This window comes from Coffea arabica, chromosome 1e (genome assembly GCF_036785885.1).
Source record: "Coffea arabica cultivar ET-39 chromosome 1e, Coffea Arabica ET-39 HiFi, whole genome shotgun sequence".
NCBI classification, from domain to species: domain Eukaryota; kingdom Viridiplantae; phylum Streptophyta; class Magnoliopsida; order Gentianales; family Rubiaceae; genus Coffea; species Coffea arabica.
The window spans coordinates 42,924,610-42,944,124 of NC_092311.1; the positions used below are offsets into that span (position 1 = coordinate 42,924,610).

At 34.6% G+C, this 19,515-nt stretch overlaps 1 protein-coding gene across 1 annotated transcript; it reads right to left on the reverse strand.

Moving 5' to 3' along the window:
- Positions 1-12,030: 12,030 nt before the first annotated feature.
- Positions 12,031-17,967, reverse strand: LOC113704640 (putative late blight resistance protein homolog R1A-4). Its single transcript, XM_027226526.2, has 2 exons — positions 16,023-17,967; positions 12,031-14,458 (listed from the first exon to the last, which is right to left on the reverse strand). The coding sequence occupies exons 1-2, from the start codon at positions 17,902-17,904 to the stop codon at positions 12,198-12,200; spliced, it is 4,143 nt and encodes a 1,380-aa protein (XP_027082327.1). The 5' UTR covers positions 17,905-17,967; the 3' UTR covers positions 12,031-12,197.
- Positions 17,968-19,515: the final 1,548 nt, after the last annotated feature.

Consider the following 19,515-nt stretch of genomic DNA (forward strand, 5'->3'; position numbering starts at 1 on the left):
AGTTACACCCATGTAGTGTATAGATTTAATAATGTAGGTGTGAATGGAATGAGAGACTAAACTGATCGAGTTGCCTGGGGCACCAACTTGGTGTCTGAAAAGCAAAGCTAGTGATGTCTATGTTGTATGCACTTCCAAACCCATGCAATAAGGCACTGTGAATCCTTTGGCGCTGAAAGAAGGGCTTTCTAAAATAGTGAGAGCGTAGAGAGTAAATTTGTGCAGCGATTACTTGTGACAGTACATTGTCTTACCACACAGTTGGCTATTGCTTCCCTTCTTGCGGTGGCATATTCAGCTGGTTTGGAGTCATAGATGAAGCATTTCTTGCATCTGAAGTCAATGACGAACATGTACCAATGCTCCCCATGATAATTCATGGGCACACATATCTGCAGTGCATCTTCTACACATGAGTACACTTTGTAAAAATGCGTGTGCAATGTCGGTATTTAAAAAAAAAAGAAAATAAACACACTCATACAGCATACCTGCTTACACTTTTGTATGTCCCCTCCAAAACTTGCTTCCGTCAGGTAGTCAGAATATAGTCTATGAGCAGAGAGGTTCCTCTGTAGAACAAGTTGCTACACAATATCTAAATAGGGCCTTGATATCATTAATTGACTCCGAAAAAATGGCCTTCCAACAACGAAAGGAACATTAATCAAACCTGAACAATGGCTGGAAGGTACCAAATGGCTGCGGCTGTACTTAATGGCAGGATTCTTCTTCTTCGTAGTGTCAAAAAAGCAGAGTAGCAATCTATAACCTAACGGAAAAAAGTCAAATTCAGGCCAAGTTTGGTTATTTAATACACTTAGCGACGCCGGCCTTTGATACAGTACCTCCGTGTCCAACCAAATACCGGGACGAAGTCGAAGAATGTTACTGCGGCTCGCAGTGTGTCCAAGCAATCTAACGAGAGTTGTACTGTACAAAATCAGGTAGCAAGTATTAAACACAAACTCTAATTAATAAAGTTGTACACTCTCAGGGCCGTGCACTGACTTGGGAGGCAATTAGTCGTCAAAAAGAAAGTTAACGATCCTGCCAAATAGGTGCACCGGCAAGGAGTCGCATTGCATGCATTTCAGAGACTGCACACAAGTGGGATAAATAAACAAGCATTACAACTACGGTTTATGAAATAGGTATGAAAGCACGAACATAATCTAAACTACCACTTACTGGGATGAGCATAGGGGATATATCCCCACTATGGTGAACAGGAGATCTAAACAAGCGCTGACGTACCTGCAAAAGGGAAGCCATGGTCACATTTATACAACAGGCGTGCACAGATGAACTTAAAACCATGACAGCTTCAAGGGGAAAATTTTGAAACTAAATAAAAACACCATTTGGTTTTTCAGGTTGCTGCGACAATTCCCATCAATCTGCTTCCTCTCACGGGTGCAGCTCTTCTTCGCATGTTTTCGAACAGGTGCTAGTGCTGTGTTGTGAACCCCAGAAGGTCTACCGCGTCCCCCTCTGAACATGATAAGGCTACGTGGGCCTGTTGATCCAGTCTCTGAAGCACATTTTGGTGAACTTTCACGAGTACCAGAGGTGTATGGAAATTCATCTGGCAATAGTTGAACTGTTGGAGAACGCCTCCTCGGCTGTCTCATGCAAGGAGAGACGTCTTTGGGAGGTGAGGTCACGTCATTGGATGTACCTTTTTCCCCATCATATGCACCAACTGACTGGGCATATTGGGCAGCAGGTGAACGGTTGTTCAGGTGGTTTCCAACATGCAGGCGGTTAAGAACATTCACCCCCTGAGGACTGGAGAGATACGTTGCCAAGGCAATACTCATTGTCTCTTTCCTGGCATTACTGAAGCCGTAGCCGCTGTCTTCTTCATCTACTAGTTTATGGCACGCCCAAACTCGTTTGTCCGTGCTTGCTTTCGTACCAGCTTCAGGCACCATTGCACATTTTAGCATTTCGAATACATGCGCCATGGAACGCATGCCAGCGTTAACTTGCCGCAATGATTGTTGCATCTCCGTATTCCGTTCCTCTAATTCAGACATCCTCCTACACAAGGATTCAGAGGAAGATAATGCACAACTTCCATTAAATCTCTCGTGGCTATCAACATGGACAACTACGCCGACCTACGACACATAACCACGGGTGGGAAAGACACAATCAGCCAACTTTCCATGTATTATAAAGCAATACATACTCCTAATACAACAAATTCTTAAATTCCAACCGTGGCTCCTGCAAACAGTCCGCTTGTCTTTAGGGCAAACACACGTTCTTTGACTTTTGCATTATCCCACCATCCTAATCGTGGGAAAAAGCGGTCATTTAGTGGTTGGTACCGCTCATGGGAGAGGTTGAAGTTGTCCAAGTACAGCAGCTATTTGGCACCATTGGAAGAGAAAGATTAAGCTACTACTAACAAGGATGAAATTGAAAGTTAAGAACACGTATTATATATTAATAATTCACTGACCATCACTAATACAACGCAACCATAGACCTCTGGGCCGCTGCTCTTCTTAGCTTCGGCAATACCGTTGATCAACTCATCCACCACTAGTGTTGCCCAGTTCACCTTGCCAGCTGTTTGAATATTGTACAAAAAAGGAATTAATGCCCTCCTCTGTGCCCAATCGGGGGATGGAGCTAGGAGCTTCCCCAGGACAAAGAGGATGAACTTGACTCTGAAGGCTGATCCATGGCTGACTAAGGTTTGAAGCTCCTTTTTAATGCTTGACAGAACCACTACCCCATCTTTAACTGGGATTTCAAGCAGCGCTTCTAAGTCTTCATCGACGGCTACATGTAACCCCAATAAACTTACATCCACTCCAGTACAGCTCACGCCTATAACTCTTTCAACATCGGTAGGTGTGACCTTCATCTTCATGCCGTGGACATCAAGAGTCCGCGTTTGGCAATTGAAATTGTTTACAATCCATGTCAGGAATTCATCATCGATCCTGAATCCTTTCATGTCAAGCAAGCCACCCATGCCTAGTTCACGCACAACATCTTTTTGGCCTATAGTCAAAGCGTCAACAACCTCCTTCACCAGCTCAGTTGAGGATCGAGTCTTGTATAGTACCTACATTAATATATCATTGATTAAAAGATCAGTGATATTTGAATGAATGGTATGAGCAAGGCCGAGACTCGTTTGGCTGTACTTACTGCCATATTTGTTTCGGTGGGTGTGATTGTGGAAGAGATGGATACGGGGTTATCCCATCCCATGGCTTTTTCCCTATGCCCATTCGTGTCCATTCCAGCAGAATTCTTGGCAACCATTGGGTGTCTCCGCTCCGGGAACTCCTCACGCACGCCTCCATAACCAGATATCACACTCACTTCTCTTCTCCAACCAACCTCTTGCTTACAATTTGAAGACAGCGCCTTGGCTATGTTGGAGTAGCTATCCGTGCCAGATGTCCTCTGTCCACCGTATGGATTTTTCCCTTTGTTTTTCAATGGATCCCTGTGTTGAAGAATTAAATTCGCGTATCATCAGCTTCATTTTTTCACTATAGCTACTGCCAAGAAGGATAATGTAATGCGGGAACCCTTGGTCTTGTGTGGGGTACACAATTCATTTTATTAAATCAATTTTGTGTGGGCCATTCCACTTAAATTACTGGTTACTAAGTTCATTTTACACAACGAACACAACATATTTGTCTTCTGCGCATTAATTATGTATATTAATTATACACGAACCAATGTTTGGTTCCAAAATGCCACTAGCTAATTTTGTTAACATAATCTCATAATGGGTGTGTAATCAATACCACTTTAATTGGTTCATCCTTGCCCTCATCAAATAAACAATTACTTGTTGCCCTTAGCCTATGAAATGCATCCAAACCATCAGTTTCATGCATACAGAACAAAGCTGGTAATCAATATGTGGTCCCTCACGGAAACATGCATATTCCATGAAACTTTAATGCAAGCCAACTCACTCTGGACCGTGGATACATACACATACACGTTATGCCATTCGAAACCTTTAACATAAATTTTTTTTAAAACCTTCACGAAGGTCCTATTAGCTACGAACTTAACTTTTGTTCTCATATTTTTTAATGCACACACAACATAAAGGAAAAACATAGTAGACAGTGGTTTGTCATGGATGTGGGAAGCATCCGAAAAAGGGTGTCGTTGGACTACATAAGGGGAGACATACATCTTCTGTAGAATCCTCAGATTCCTTTGCCGAGCAGGTCCTTGGCTTCCTTTGGGACGCCTTCCTGCCTTCTTGCTGGGTTGCACTCCTCTACAAGTTTTGCAAGATCCTACTTTTGTACTTTTAGCTTTATCCCCGATGTAACACACTTACTTTTTTATCTCTATGCTTTGATCAATGAGCCTTTTGGCGCCCAATAATTTCCCGCCCATTAAAGTTTCCCTCCAATCAATTATGTGTCATCTTTTTTCCCGCCTTTAAAGCTCCTACCAACGCATTGCTGCCTTAGTTATGGGTCGCACTACTCTACAAGTTTTTTAGGATTCTACCTTTTTCTTTCCGAGTTTACACTATAGCCTGCACCTTATATGATGATAATCGTTTTTGGCTAAAGTCCAACTTTATTATTTATTAACGGTGCGCTTCGGTGAATAAGCCTTTCAGCGCCCAATATTTTCCCGCCCAATATACTTTCCCTCCAATCAATTCTGTGTCTTCTTTCTTTCCCGCCTACATTTTTTAACTATTTATCACTCAACTGTTACTTTCCTCTTATGTAATTGAAGAAGTGCAAACTAGTTGAGTCAACTCTACCTTCGATATATTAAATATGAAACTCAACATAATTTTACGAAACTAGACCCTTGTCAAAATGGTAAGTTAGATTCAATTTTGAATCTACCTCGAGCTTAAAACATTAGAAACTAATTTTTAACAAAGACATAAATAAAGTCATAATTATTAATAAATAATTAAATACTAGCTCTCTTTCTATATATTAATATTTATTTATATATATTATATTTATTTCAATTTTATTTTATAATATGTATATTAATATATATATTAATATATAATATAAATATAATTTATTAATATAATATGTATATTAATATATATTCGATATACATATAAATATATATAATTTATAAATATAATATGTATATTAATATATATTTGATATACATATAAATAAATATAATTTATTAATATAATATGTATATTAATATATATTTAATATACATATAAATATATATTAATATATATTGATATACATATTATAAAACAAAATTGAAATATATATTTATATATATATATATGTATAAATATATTTATAAATATATATACAATATAATATACATAATTGAAATATACATATTATAAAACAAAATTGAAATAAATAAATTTATATATTTATATAAACAAATATATATTAATAAATATAAATTTATTTATATATGTATATAAAGTAATATATATTTATAAATATACATAAATATATTTTAAACAAAATATTAATATTTATTGTAAATATATAATATTTATTTCAATTGATATAATATATATAATATACAAATTGAAATATACATATTAACATATATTAATATACATATTATAAAACAAAATTGAAATAAATATATTTGTAAATTTATATAAATATATATAAATAAATATTTTTATATATTTGCATAAATATATATAAATATATTTTAAACAAACTATTTATATTTATATATATATTTTTTGTATTTATAATTTATTAATTTTATTTTTTTAAAATATATTTTTTGTATATATTTTATTTATTTTATATATTTTTGTATATATATTTTATTAATTTTATTTTTGTAAGTAAATATAAATATATATTTATATATTTACATAAATATATATGTGTAAATATATTTATAAATATATATCAATATATTTTAAACAAAATATATCAATATTTACATATTTATTTATTTATTTTTTGTATCTATTTTTTGTTAATTTTATAAGTATATATATTTATTTTAAACAAATTATTAGATATGTATATTTATTAAACAATATATATTTTTTGTATATAATATTTATATATAAACGTATATATAACTATATTTTTTGTATATTTGGAGTTATTTTTGATATATTGTTTGGATATGATATTTTTTGAGTTGTTTTTGTTTGTGTATTACTATAGTATTGTAGATAAAAAGACAAGTATTTCAAAAACTCTCAAATCCACACGAAGCCATAAGTATCTTGAATATATTTTTTCGATTGCCTGGAAGGGACAAAAGAAACATCTTGTTGTTTTTTCAATAATTTTTTTTCCTTTACTGTACCTCTCAGTACGATTCAAACCCAGCTGAAATTATGACCATCTATTACAGACATAAGAATTAACCAATCTTGTAACATTCCCAACCAATTCTTAGATTGCTTTGGGAAGAATTCTTATTTTAATGTCCTCAGTATTGGCTATTTTAGACTAGCGTAAATTATATAAGTACAAACTACAACACATTTCCATACAATTAGTTATTTCATTTTTAAGATTCACAATTTAAGTTATCCCATAATCATGTGAATACTATTTTGTACGATAGCATTCAAAAAATGTACATACAAATTAGATGCATTGACACCTATGATATATATTACTAATGTTACATTCGGTGACTGATTTTAAACTTTTTGGGACTTGATTAAAGCAACAAAACATATTGCATCACTAAGTTCTCTCAAATTTGTTCCCATTCAACAGTTAACGGTACAACGAGGCAATTTTTTCCCATTTTTTTATTCAACAAGGTCATTTTCTATGCAACGGTGTCACTACATCGAGCTGATAGTCTTAACTACGTTTTAAAGCATTGCTAATATCTTGTGCATTTTCCGCTCTGCCAAATTACCTGAATAAAAAAAATTTTCCCCTTTTTCCTACTTACCAAGCGATCATTCATCTACTTTCCATTCAATTTCTCTACCATCTAATTTTACTAGGTTCACACATTTTCTTACTTTTATTATACTTGTATAATATGTTTTCCATGAGCCACATCCATTTAATTACATGATGTTCAAGATATATTCACATATTATATGAACATTATTCGACCTTCATTGAATATTAAATGACCTGTAAATGTTGCTTGAACTAGCTTCAATATTTTGTATACATGTTACACTCAAATTCCATGTCAATTTCTTAAATTAAATTAATCGAATTCAAGCTTGAGCTCTAACTCCAATTTCATTTTCAAAACTATTTAATTATGCATTTTAAAGATCATTCATGATTTACAATAAATTTAATTATGCTTCTTTTTTTACCAACTTAAATAATATTCATTTCATATATAATTACTTTTATAATGAAACAAGACATATATATCCTATATTTAAAAATATACTCATATTGCTATTCATTTATTCTTTGTCATTATATATGTGTTCACGAACTATTCACAAAGTTTGTGAATAGGATCGTGCTTGTCTCAACTACTAAACGAACCTGACATCGTGTTCAAGTTTGATTTATTTATTAAACAATCAATCTTTTTTGTCACTCGAATGAACCAAACTCGAACATCTTTTTCATACCTTAACTTGTACTATAGATGAAACTTAGAGAGGAAGGGATGATTTGGATGGACCTATTTTCAAGTTCGAGACCTGCCACTTGCACAAAAAATACGTGACAATCGAAAAATCTTCTTTGCTTCCATTCTATAACTTTTAATCGCATCATTCTTATAGCCCATAAATCCCACTTCTCAAATTCGGCAAAACTGCGCCCATGGAATGTTCGACTTCATCATGGTTACCAATATACACATATACACATGTATGCACGCATACACACATATACCATATTTATTATTTTAAGAATTAATCATTTATACTCTGCCAATTTCGATAATTATCTATTTTGATGACATAACAACTAATTTGTTCTAATTGACTTGTATTTATTTTTCATCTAACTCTCTTCCAACTAATTTCATTCATAATTTGTCTCTTCTAATAAGCTCTATCATACCTAATGCATTTGAGTTATTCTTTTTATCCTTGCCTTCTAATTTTATTTATCCCTTTTCAATACACTTGCATTATCGTACATAGTAATTTGCGTGTACATTTATTAATTCACTTTTTATATTGCTTAACTTATTAATTTTGTTACATAGTAATACATCACTAATGCACAAATGCACTATGCAATCTTTCATTTTATTTCCGCTTAAAATGAATACCGATGTCAATATAAGCACAAACATCATAAATTTAATTACCATCCCACATAATATATTTCATCTATTGTATGAATTGTATTATTTAGCAGATATGATTGCACCACACTATTTTTGTATACATAACTTTTTAAAGACTACTATGGTACATAAATACCTCAAATGCAATTATTTCTTCATACAACTATGAATACTTTAACAAAACATTATTATACAATTATTTACACCTTGGATCAATTCATAATTAATCATTAAGCAAAAAAAAAAATTTTGCACTGGCAAAATAAAAGTTGTTAATCATGGACATACTAAACCTGCTACAAATTACTTGCATCTATACCATGCTTTTTATTTGGGGATGATTTCAGAAACCTTTCCTAAGGTTTCTGACTATTTCATTGAATTCTCATGACATTTGAAAAATTACGCTTACCTCCATTAATTCAATAGTTTAAGTAACAATATATTAAAATAATATTTATTTCGCCAAATTTAAATGAATACCCATAAATGCCATTGTATAATGTGTTTTAATTTTTTCTATACAATTATACTATTATCTAGTATAATTATATGGAATAGGTGCCAAATTTTTTAACGTACATATCTACTATTTTATAAACAACTATGATAATTTTATTATTATAATTGGAAACTTTTTTCTGGTATTTTATTATGGATTTAGATTTATAGGCTACAAAAAATATGTTGTAAAACTCATTTCGAATTTATTAATTTTTCAAGTAATGGAATTATCATAATTTAATACTGGTTTTAGCATATTTATTTTTCATTTTGTCAATTAAAACTAAAAATTATAACACCAAATAAAATAAACATTGAATTACATATAAAATTAACTCGTAACGAATTTCACTAATTCGACATTCAGTTATAATAGAACCTAGAGACAATAGTGACAGTTCTACAGTTTCATTGACGAAAAAATAACAAAAGACAAATAACCAGGAAAAAAATTTACAAACTCATTGTAAATATACGTATACCAAATAAGAGAATTTTCTTAAAATATTTAAGATTTAAATTGTCTTTTTAAATCCCAAGGAAGCTATGTGTAATTGTTTAATTTTTAAGTGAGAGGGAGTTCAGCGAAATCTCGGGGGATGTTTCTGAAAGTACGCCTTTTACTGCCCAGCCTTTTTCCGGGGCCACTTGCAATTTGGTGTTTCTTTGGTCCCCGGTCTTAAATTAATCATCTTTCCACGTTTGCAATGATGTGGACGTCCAACTGGAACATCACATATTTCTCGCCAACTGGTTTGACGTGGAGGTCGATCTGGAACATGTGCTCCACTATTCCACGCCGGCTCTGTAATTCTCCTTTCGGTTTCCATGCAGCCTTGATTTCCGTGGCTGGACACGTGCTAATCGATGCTTCATCGCGCCAGCTTTTCCCTTGCTGGGGACATCCGTACTGTCTCCATTATAGAAAAATCCCGTTCTGGTGCACCAAATTAGATGGAAGGGAAATTTTTTTAACTGTAGTACTATTTTCGTCCCTCTAAATCCGTCCATTTACATTCTTTTCTACCCCACTTAAAACTCACAAATGATGGAAAATTCATCAGTTCTCCTCTCTTTTCTTTTTTGCCCAAATCTCAACTCCTCAAGAGCAATGTGGTCATTTACGAAGAATTGAGTTGTAGTGAACTATCCCAGAATGGTTGATTTATGCATTTAGACAAAATGTAAAATCATTTCTTCGAAATTAGTTTGTAGGGTTCACATATGGTGTTTTAATTCATGGACATCTTATAATTTAAGTAGTACATTTTTTTGGATTAATTAAAGTCATTAACTTTTCGAGAATGGCAACCTTTCCAACCCTTAATTTATTTACAAATGGAGTAGATATATGCTTCTTGCATTTTGTACGGGTAATTGATATTTAAACTTTCTTTTCTATTCCACTTAAAACTCACAAATGATAGAAAACTCAGTTTTCATTTCTTTTCTGTTCTGCCTAAATCTCAACTCCATCGGGGTAACATGGTCGGTCATTTATGAAAAGAACTGAGTTGTAGTGAACTATCCCGAAATAGTTGATTTCATGCATTTAGACAAAATGTAAAATCATTTCTTTGGAATTATTTTATAGAGTTCACACATGGTGTTTAAATTCATGCACGTCTCATGATTTTAACTGTACACAAACTGTACAATTTTTTTTGCCCCCTCTATTTCGTTTGTTCTCTCATATTCTATAGAATCAAATTTCATAGTTAGATTGATGTTTGCCAATCTTCATTTGAAACCCCTAGGGGTTAATTTTTTCACTTGGAACAATTTTGTTAAATTGGTTGAACTTGTTTTACATGAGTGTGATGCCGATGTTTGTGTAAGATGTCCATTTGAAGCTTCATGCATTGGTAGAGTAGCATGTGTCCACGTCTGAAAGAGTTTTTGTGTTTTTAATTATGCAAATTTACATTCTCTCCCTTAAATTTGCTTGTGAATTTTTTTACCTCAAAAACACTCCAAATACATCTACCAAAAATTCAAAAAAAAAAAAAAAAGACTATAAAAAAATCACCCCCCCCCTCCCCATCCTTTCTTCCTCCACCACCACCCCCTACCTCCCGTCACCCTTCCTTTCCCCCCTTCCTCTCTCCACCTTCCCCCAACCACCTCCATCAATATAATAAAGGCGTAGTATAGCCCAACCACTTCCACCCCCACCCCCGGCCCCGCCCCAACACCCACACTGGGCCACACACAAAACCCAAAATAAACATCATCAAATTTGGAGTCATGCCAACTTGCCTGAGGGTCAACTATAAGTAGGAAATGCATGACAGTTGATGATGATTTGTAAAACATGCTTTACTTGATAAGCACAAATCAATAATGAATTTTTTTTTTTTTTTGCTATCTATTACCATAAAATATTACCCATTTGTTGTGGTGATAAAATTGAGGAATGCGGATGAAGTTTTTGGGTTGAAACGTTAAGCCTAAGAGTTGACAATCCTTTTTTTTTTTTGGTCCGTCCAAATTGACAATCACTAGTTAGTTAGTCCACTGCCTAAGATGCTCTCAATTACTCAATATAGTATTGCATTACAGGCCTTGAAAATTTCTCAAATGATTCTCTGTGTTTGCATTATTCTTTATTGACAAATAATTATTTGTTTACATTATAAACACGTTTTCTATCACCTTTTCTTTTTAAATTTTCAATCATCATTTTATTTCATCATACGTTACATTGTAAAAAAGTGTTACAGTATTGTTCTAAAAAAAATTTCTAAATAATACTAAGCAAGCACACACGTAACGAAGGGGTAAATGTACAAGAAACAATCTTGATATGAAAAAGTGAGTTGTTACTAAAGATCTGGGCCATCTCGCCAGACTATGACAATAGATTAAGAAAAGAAAATTTTACACCCAATTTTTGGATAGCCCTACAAGAATTCTGTCTTCCTGCAAGATTGGTTTCTAATTTAAAGATAAAGATTTATTTCATGGCTAATAGCCATGGCAATATACATGGACGTGCATGCGTTGTTACAAAAGAAATGACAGTTTCAAATAAAATGAATCAAGAATAAAGTGAAGAGGTTTCCTGGATCCCGTGTCACTTTCATTTTTTCAAGATAGTAATCTTTCTAACAAAGGACAATTATTCATGTCTAGAGGAAACTTTAAAAGGTGGTTCAATGTAATGATCAGAGTTCCAGAACCAGGGGAAAGTTAAGAATTGACACAGGGATGCCTGAGATTCACAGGACAACGACTCAGTGCAATTGTTCCCATAGATACTTAAGATGCAAAATGTAAACATCTGGCACAAAGTGCAGTATATCCATCATTGGCATTTTCATAATCAATTTTATAAAGTAAGATATTCATTTGATATTGATACATTGCAACATATACATGCAATACAACGAAAAATATTACACCATTCTCAGCAAAACCATACAGAAGATAGTAGCACTTGAAGCCCATGATGTTTACCCTCACCATCCATCTGAATCTCCATCTGACTCCTCAATTTCTTCTGAGATAAGGATTTTCAGATCCTGATTTCCATAGTCTCTCTGCTGTTGCTTAATGTCTCGAACTAAATCCCCGGCAGAAAAGAGACATCCACGCACCTCAATGAATTGAAGAGTTAAAGTTTCCTGTAAACAAGAAGGGAGCTCTTCCAACTCTGCACAACCTTCCATCATTAATCTCTCAAGACTGGGAAAGTGATCTCCTGATCCCATCCATTTGCCAATGCTCAAATCTTTCAATTTCAAGAACTTGAGTGCTGGGAAGAATTCTTCTTCTTCCATGCCTTCCATGTCCCACTCCTTTACCCCATCAGCTTGTCGGACTAATTTAAGAGCCTCGAGATTTGGTAGGTTTCTGATTGCGGACATTATGCTCCATGAGAAGTCCTCCAGTGTCAACTTCTTAAGATTCGAGGGGAGATGAACTTCGATGGGATGTGCAGTCACTTTACCTAGAAGCAGCTTTAGTGATTCTAGTTGACTCAGAAGGTGCATTGCCAGGACCATGTTGCTGTCACTAGTGGATTCTTCTGATGGTGATGGCAAGAGACAGCATTTTAGCTTGCGGATATTTGGAAACTTCATAATCGTCTTTTCCAAGCTTTTCCCCAGATAAAGCTTTAAAGTGGAAAATGTATCTAAACTGCATAATCTGGAGGAGCAATGAGTGTCGTCATTGGCCAACCTAAGATCGATCAAAGCACCACGTACATGTAGATGCCTCAATTTCTGCATTTTCACTAAAGTATCTTGCAGTAAAGAGAGACCGACACCAGAATCATGTGTTGTCACTAAAAAAGTCTCCAAATTTGAGAGTCTTTCTAGTGAGGATGGAATGTCGCCCTTGAGCCAACCTAGAATTGCCAAGAACCTCAGCCGGACGAGCAAGCTTATTTCACTCGGGAAAGCAGTACCTAGACTAATTTGTCCCAAATCCAAGACTCTTAGAAGTTTTAGGTGAAAAACGAAGGATAAAAGGTACAACACTTCACGGCTCCCAACCCCACGAGAAGCATGTAGTAGAGAGCGTATACGGGGACAAAATATCCTTGATTTCACAAAATGCTTTGGTTGAGACTGAACGGATAGTCGACGCAGGTGCTGTGACTCATCAAGTTTGAGAAATCCATCGTAACCTCGTATCAACTGCAGAAAATTTTGATCTTTGGCTTTTTCCAAACAAAATACGTGCAACAAATCATGGATGAAGCACGTCTTGACCCCACCTGTGGATCTTTGTCTCCCCGCCATAACCAAGCTTCTGTTAACTAGAGCCATTATATAGCCTTCTGCTATTTTTTCTGGGCTCTCTGACTCATTTTTCTGCACAAATCCTTCGGCGATCCACAACCACATCAACCTCTGGATTGAAATTTCTTGATCTTCGCTGAATGCTCCAAAGTAAATAAGGCATGGCTTCAAATGTTCAGGTAGATGTACATAACTGAGCTCTAATATACTCTTGCACTGGTCTGTGGCACCAATCTTCTTGTTTGAATTCAGCCTTTCTGCAACTTCTTCCCAACCAACTCGATCAAGACCAGCAAGAATTCCAGATATGATGACAATTGATAGAGGCAGCCCTTTACAATTTTCTGCTATTTGCCTCCCAGGAACTTCCAGTTCTGGAGCGTAGCCCTTTTTTCTAATAATTGCCAGCTTCTTCTGTAGTAAATCCCAGCTTTCTGGTTCTTCAAGTGGCCGAAGTCGGTGAGGTGTACCACAAATCCCATGATCTCGACTTGTTAAGAGAATTCTGCTCCCAATTGTGTGATCAGGGAACGATAATCTCAAAGCATTCAATGCCTCGGTGTCCCAAACATCATCCAGAACTATGAGATATTTGTTTTGACTCAAACATTTACGGAGTTTGTCAGCCAAATCATCTTGGTTCATCTCATAAAATTGAATTTTCTGGTTAATGCAAGCCAAAATCTGAAGCAACAAATCTTTCTTGCAATATGTTTGGGAGATACAACACCATGCCCGAATATGGAAGTGAGATGTAACTTTAGGATCACGGTAAACTCTTCGTGCCAAAAACGTCTTGCCCAGTCCAGCCATACCCACAATGGAGATGATGTCCAGCTGCTTTGGACCTTTTATAAGTTTGTCAATTACTGCGTCCTCCTCATCCTGCAAGGCCACCTCAGCTTTATCGACTGCTGAGATACAAACCGATGATGACACCTGGTCGGACGCTCCACTCGTCTGGCTTCTTGCTGTTTCCAAAAAATTAAAAAGAGAATGAAATATCACAAATACAAAATGCATTGCTAACGTATTGGATAGACCTAGAGGTGTCAAATGGGTGATTTGGGTGGATTTGGGTTGGGTTAAATGGGTAATGGTATAAGTGAGTCAACCCATTTATATCCATCTAATTAGATAGGTATAAATGGGTAAGTCAAAAAATGAATTGGGTAACCCAATTACCCATTTATAACCCATTTATTTTAAGTTTTTGTAAACTCATTTAAATTCATTTTTGCAAACTAAGTTATCAATTTATACCGCTCTTTGTATCCATCATTAGTTTTAAATATTTACTTGAATTGCTCAATAAGTCTAATTACCAATTTTTTTCCATTTATACTTTATGAAGCAAAATTACATATTATTTAATAATTGAATAATAAGAATATAAAAATTTGAACTAAGTACTATAAAAGTTAATATAAAACTTAAACCAAAAATTTTGAATCCTTAACATTATTTTCATATATAAATTTAAATTTTCATTTTAGAAAGATAAGAAAAGAATCTAAAATTTATCATAAATTGGTAATGCTGAAAAATGAGCAAGTTAACAAACTAAGATAAAATAGAATAATAAGATAAAACCAACAAATAATAATAATAATGAAACAAAAGTAGTTAACATCATGACAAAATGAAAATTTTGAAAAAAAAAAATGGGTGGGGGAAGAGAAGAGATTTGGGGGAAGAGAATTCTAAGTGGGTTAATTGGCTTTGATAAGTTACCTAATAATACCCATTTATACCCATATATAAAAATTTAAGATACTCATATCCATCTATGCATGGGCGGATATAAGTAAATTTAGTTAAGTGGGTTGGTTTGCCACTTATAGATAGACCGATAGAGGTTTATTTAAAATATTATTATTTGAAATAAATAGTGAGATTAAAAATGGGTTAATTGCACTTTGTCCCTCTGAACTTGGGTTCTTGTAACACTTTGCTCCCTAAATTTCAAATATATACACTTCATTCCTTGAGGGCAACTTTTTGACGGGGTTTAAATGAATTTATTTTTTTTATAATCAAAGTATTCATGCTACTTCTTAAACACACATAGTAATTGTAACATAATAAATACCTATTTCTTTAATAATTGCTAAATGCGTTTAAACACAATTATACTATGCATTTCGATCTTTTAACACTAAAATGAATTAAATAATTCACAAAAAAGAAGTCTAAACATCTCAATGTGTTTATCTCAATCCCGATAGGACTACTTATATCAAATAATATGAAATTAATTAGTGCATTTGGAATGAAAATTATTTGCTTCTCTTTTTTTTTATTATAGTACTTTTTAATGGATTTTATATGAGATAAAAACATGATTAAAAATAAAAATGTATTGAAAGTATACTTATTTAATTTTTAGTTTTTTTTTAAATGTAGAATGCAAACAAAATACAAAGCAAGGTATGAATGTGATATAAAATTACCAAATAGCATCTTATTGGTCCATAAAAATCTGGTGAAAGTTGCAAAATAAATTAAAGTTATCAAAACTAATCCACATGTTACCTTGTGATGTCACGTGCCTCGGAATCTTGGTAGCTTCCTCAACTAGGCTTTTGACGAGCTTAATTTCTCGTGCAATATCATCAAATAACATCAGAGAGTAGAATGAGATATCTCCAGCTAATAAGGATTCGATGACAAACTCTGCCTTGTATGCAACCTCTATAACATGACTCCAAAGGGCATGGGGATCTTCGTGATGGTTGTGTTGCTCCCCATTTTCTTCCAATAATGATCTTAAAGATACAAGATCACCTTTCATCGTCTGAAGTTGGTGCTTTTCATTCTTGATGTGCTGCTCCAAATTATTCTCCAAGAATGACGTTAAGAATGGGGCATCAGCTTGCATCTTTTTATGTTGGAGCTTTTCAAGCTTGATCCGCTGCTCCACATCAACGTCCGAGGTGTTTTTCTCCCAAGGTCGGAGTGGCGCCCCATATGGTACCCCGGGAGACCTAATGGGAAAAGGTCGGTCAACTCTTGGGCGTTGGATCTTGTTCAAGTATGAATTTAAGAAGTCAACTCCACCCTTTGCAAAAGAAAATATTGGATCAACTTCGCAGCTTTCAAGTTCCTTCAACTTTTCTAGAACAAGATCGACCAACTCTAGTGCATTGGTTGGAGGAAATTTGGACCTTGATGCTACAGGATACTTTTTCTCAATTTCTGCCTTAACAAGCTTGATCTTCTCCAGTAAACAAAAGAGCTTAAGATCTATTTCCACGGCTGAAGCTTCCCGGATACTGTCCTGATATAGTGAGAAAATTACAATCCCAGCATCATTGACCGCAGCCCCAAATCGATCCCTGATTCCTCCAGGAAGCCCATCATAATCCTCTTGCTGCTTCATCAAAATGCCTCTCAAGAACCGCAGCCCCTCGTAGAGTATCCGAATTTGATGCTTTAGGGATGAAGTAAACCAGGTAGGACACTTTACGAGAAACTCCCAAAGATTACCTAGGAGGGAAGCTACAAAGTCCCCCACTATAGTCATATCCGCCTCGGTGGACATCGCAAGTGATGAAGACCCAGATTCCAAGATGCTGATATAAGCCAAACGGACTTGTTCAACAATAGGCTTGATCTGATGTTTTACTTCATCAATCTTGGAGCTGATTCCAACAAAAACTTCATTGTCATCTCTGAAAAACCAGCAGCTGTGACAAAGATGGGCTGCAGACAGAGCCACAACTCCACAGTGCTCCATAAGTTTCCGCTCGGGCTTGCCTTGCAACCTAGCAAGGAGAATGAAATTTTTGAGGAATACTAGCTTCTCTTGCAAGGGCTCCAACAGTTTTTCAAGTTCCGAATCGTAGGCTTCACCCCAATTGAGAATGTCCACAAAATTCTCTAGCAAGGAGTGGAAGAATTCCATGAACTCATCTGTCAAAGAAGAACTGGATGCCAATAAGCGATCCAACATACTGCGACACCCGTATGATTGACCGTCCCAAAAAATAGAGGTCCATTCGTAAAAATCTCTTGTATTGAATCGGATTCTAGACTCAGAGACGGATTTCGCTAAGGAATTGGAAATATCGACATACGATTTCCTGATTCCTTGCTTAAAACTCTTTAGAATACCTCCAAAAGTTGAAGCTGATCCAGCCAAGTCGCTGGGGGACAATCCATCATCCTCGAATCCAAGAAGAAGAGTATAAAACTGCTGCCCATTTTCGCGAACGGAATCTTCCAGGCCAACAAATTGATATCTCAATTTCCACTGACACAGAAGGAATGTTTTCACTAGCCCAAGCTCCACCTTCAGCTCATTCAAAGCACGATCATACTTGCAGAGATCACCCTGGGGAACCAACAGCCGCAGTTTATCTAAGATGGAATCAATGCAAGCCATCAACTCCATCTGCCTTGTTGTTTTATACATCCCTATTCTCAGATTTCTCTCTCTACCCTTTCAGTAAGTGATTGTTTGTTTCTACCTCTAAATGAAATGATTTGGTAGCTTTCAAAACACCAGTACTAATACATTATTCATTAATTGAGTGAAAAAAAAATTATAAAAAAATATTTAAATCAGCTTTATATGATCAAATGTGAATGAACTTTTCAAAGTTTGAAATATTGCTATCAAACAACAAAGTTTATCTAGTTGTTTATTTTATACAAGCACACCAAGAAGCTCAAAATATTTATAATTTTGCGAACAAAGTAACATCAAACTGTCTTTTTTGTCTGGTGCACTAAAGGCGTGGAATAATGGAGTGCACTAAAGTAACGTTGACGGTTGACTCTCCTCGGATACCATCACCATCGTTTAGGATTTATTAGTGGAGTGGAGACACTAATTATTCTCCGAAAACTTTAATGCGATTATCTCTTGTTTCTTTCTCCATATGATGACAGATTAAGAAACTGCTGATGATGATTTGTAGTATAAGCACAATTTCATAATTTTTTTTTGTTCTTTTTTTTTGGGTGCTATCTTTGACTAAATAGCTGTTGAAAAATTTGCAAATCAAGGAAACATGTTATGGAAAACCTTGAAATTTGAAAAAAAAAAAAAAAAAAGTGTTTTAAAAGGATATTGACATGTAGTTCTCATAATCATTCTTCTTAAACTGAATAAATTCGTCAATATTAAGGTGTAACTATGGGCTGCTTTCAGATTTTTCTAATAGATTTTCGGATTCGAGCCCTTCTTATTTTTTTTCTTGTGCAAACATTTATTGATTTTTTTGCAAAGGAAACTTCAGTGAAGTTGATGGCTGCATTTTGTGATTGGCCTAAAACTTAAAATCGAAGCGATGGAATAATTAATTAAACATTGACATAGTAATCATCTTTTAATCTGCAATTATGAAAAGAAAAAAACACAAGAATCACTATCATTAGCATAAACCATTGAGGATGATGTTGGTTGAAACCCGGACGCTATAAGTTGAGAATTATTTAATTCAATAGATAAGATGCTCTTAATTACGTAATCCTACTGGGTAAATCATAGTCTTGCATTTATACTAAAAGTCATTGAAAATCTATCAAGTGAAATGTTTTTTCCTCCTTGTTTTCAGACTTGGCGAATAAAGGGTTAAATGTACAATAAACAACCTCGACCTGAAAAGAAGAATTGCTGCTAATGATCTGGCGAGATGTAATCTCCCGTGCCACCCACCCCATTCCTTCACTCTGGGGCAGTAGCCTCTTACATAGTTTTGTGATTTTCTCGTTTTTACTCATTTCCGTTTAAAATATTCCCCTAAAAATCTCCTTAAGGAAGTAATTAGACTATAAAATTTTTGAAATGTGATACTTAGAGATAAGTATCTTTCACCCTATTTTGCCGAGCTAGATCAAATGTGAATGAATCATGATACGTTTAAGCTTAAAAAAGAAAAGAAACTTTCAGCTTAAAGAATAGTTATGGTTACTTTTCTTCACGACTCATGACACAGAGCAACTTAAGCTTCGTTAGCATTTTCTTTAGTCTTCTATCAAGATTGGTTTGTATATTAAACATTTTTAGACAAATGAACCA

Coding starts and splice junctions, on each gene's coding strand:
- LOC113704640 (XM_027226526.2), bottom strand. CDS start 17,904: ATGTATAAAACAACAAGGCAGATGGAGTTGATGGCTTGCATTGATTCC. Junction 14,459..16,022: donor GAGGCACGTGACATCACAAG/GTAACATGTGGA, acceptor TTTTGGAAACAG/CAAGAAGCCAGACGAGTGGA.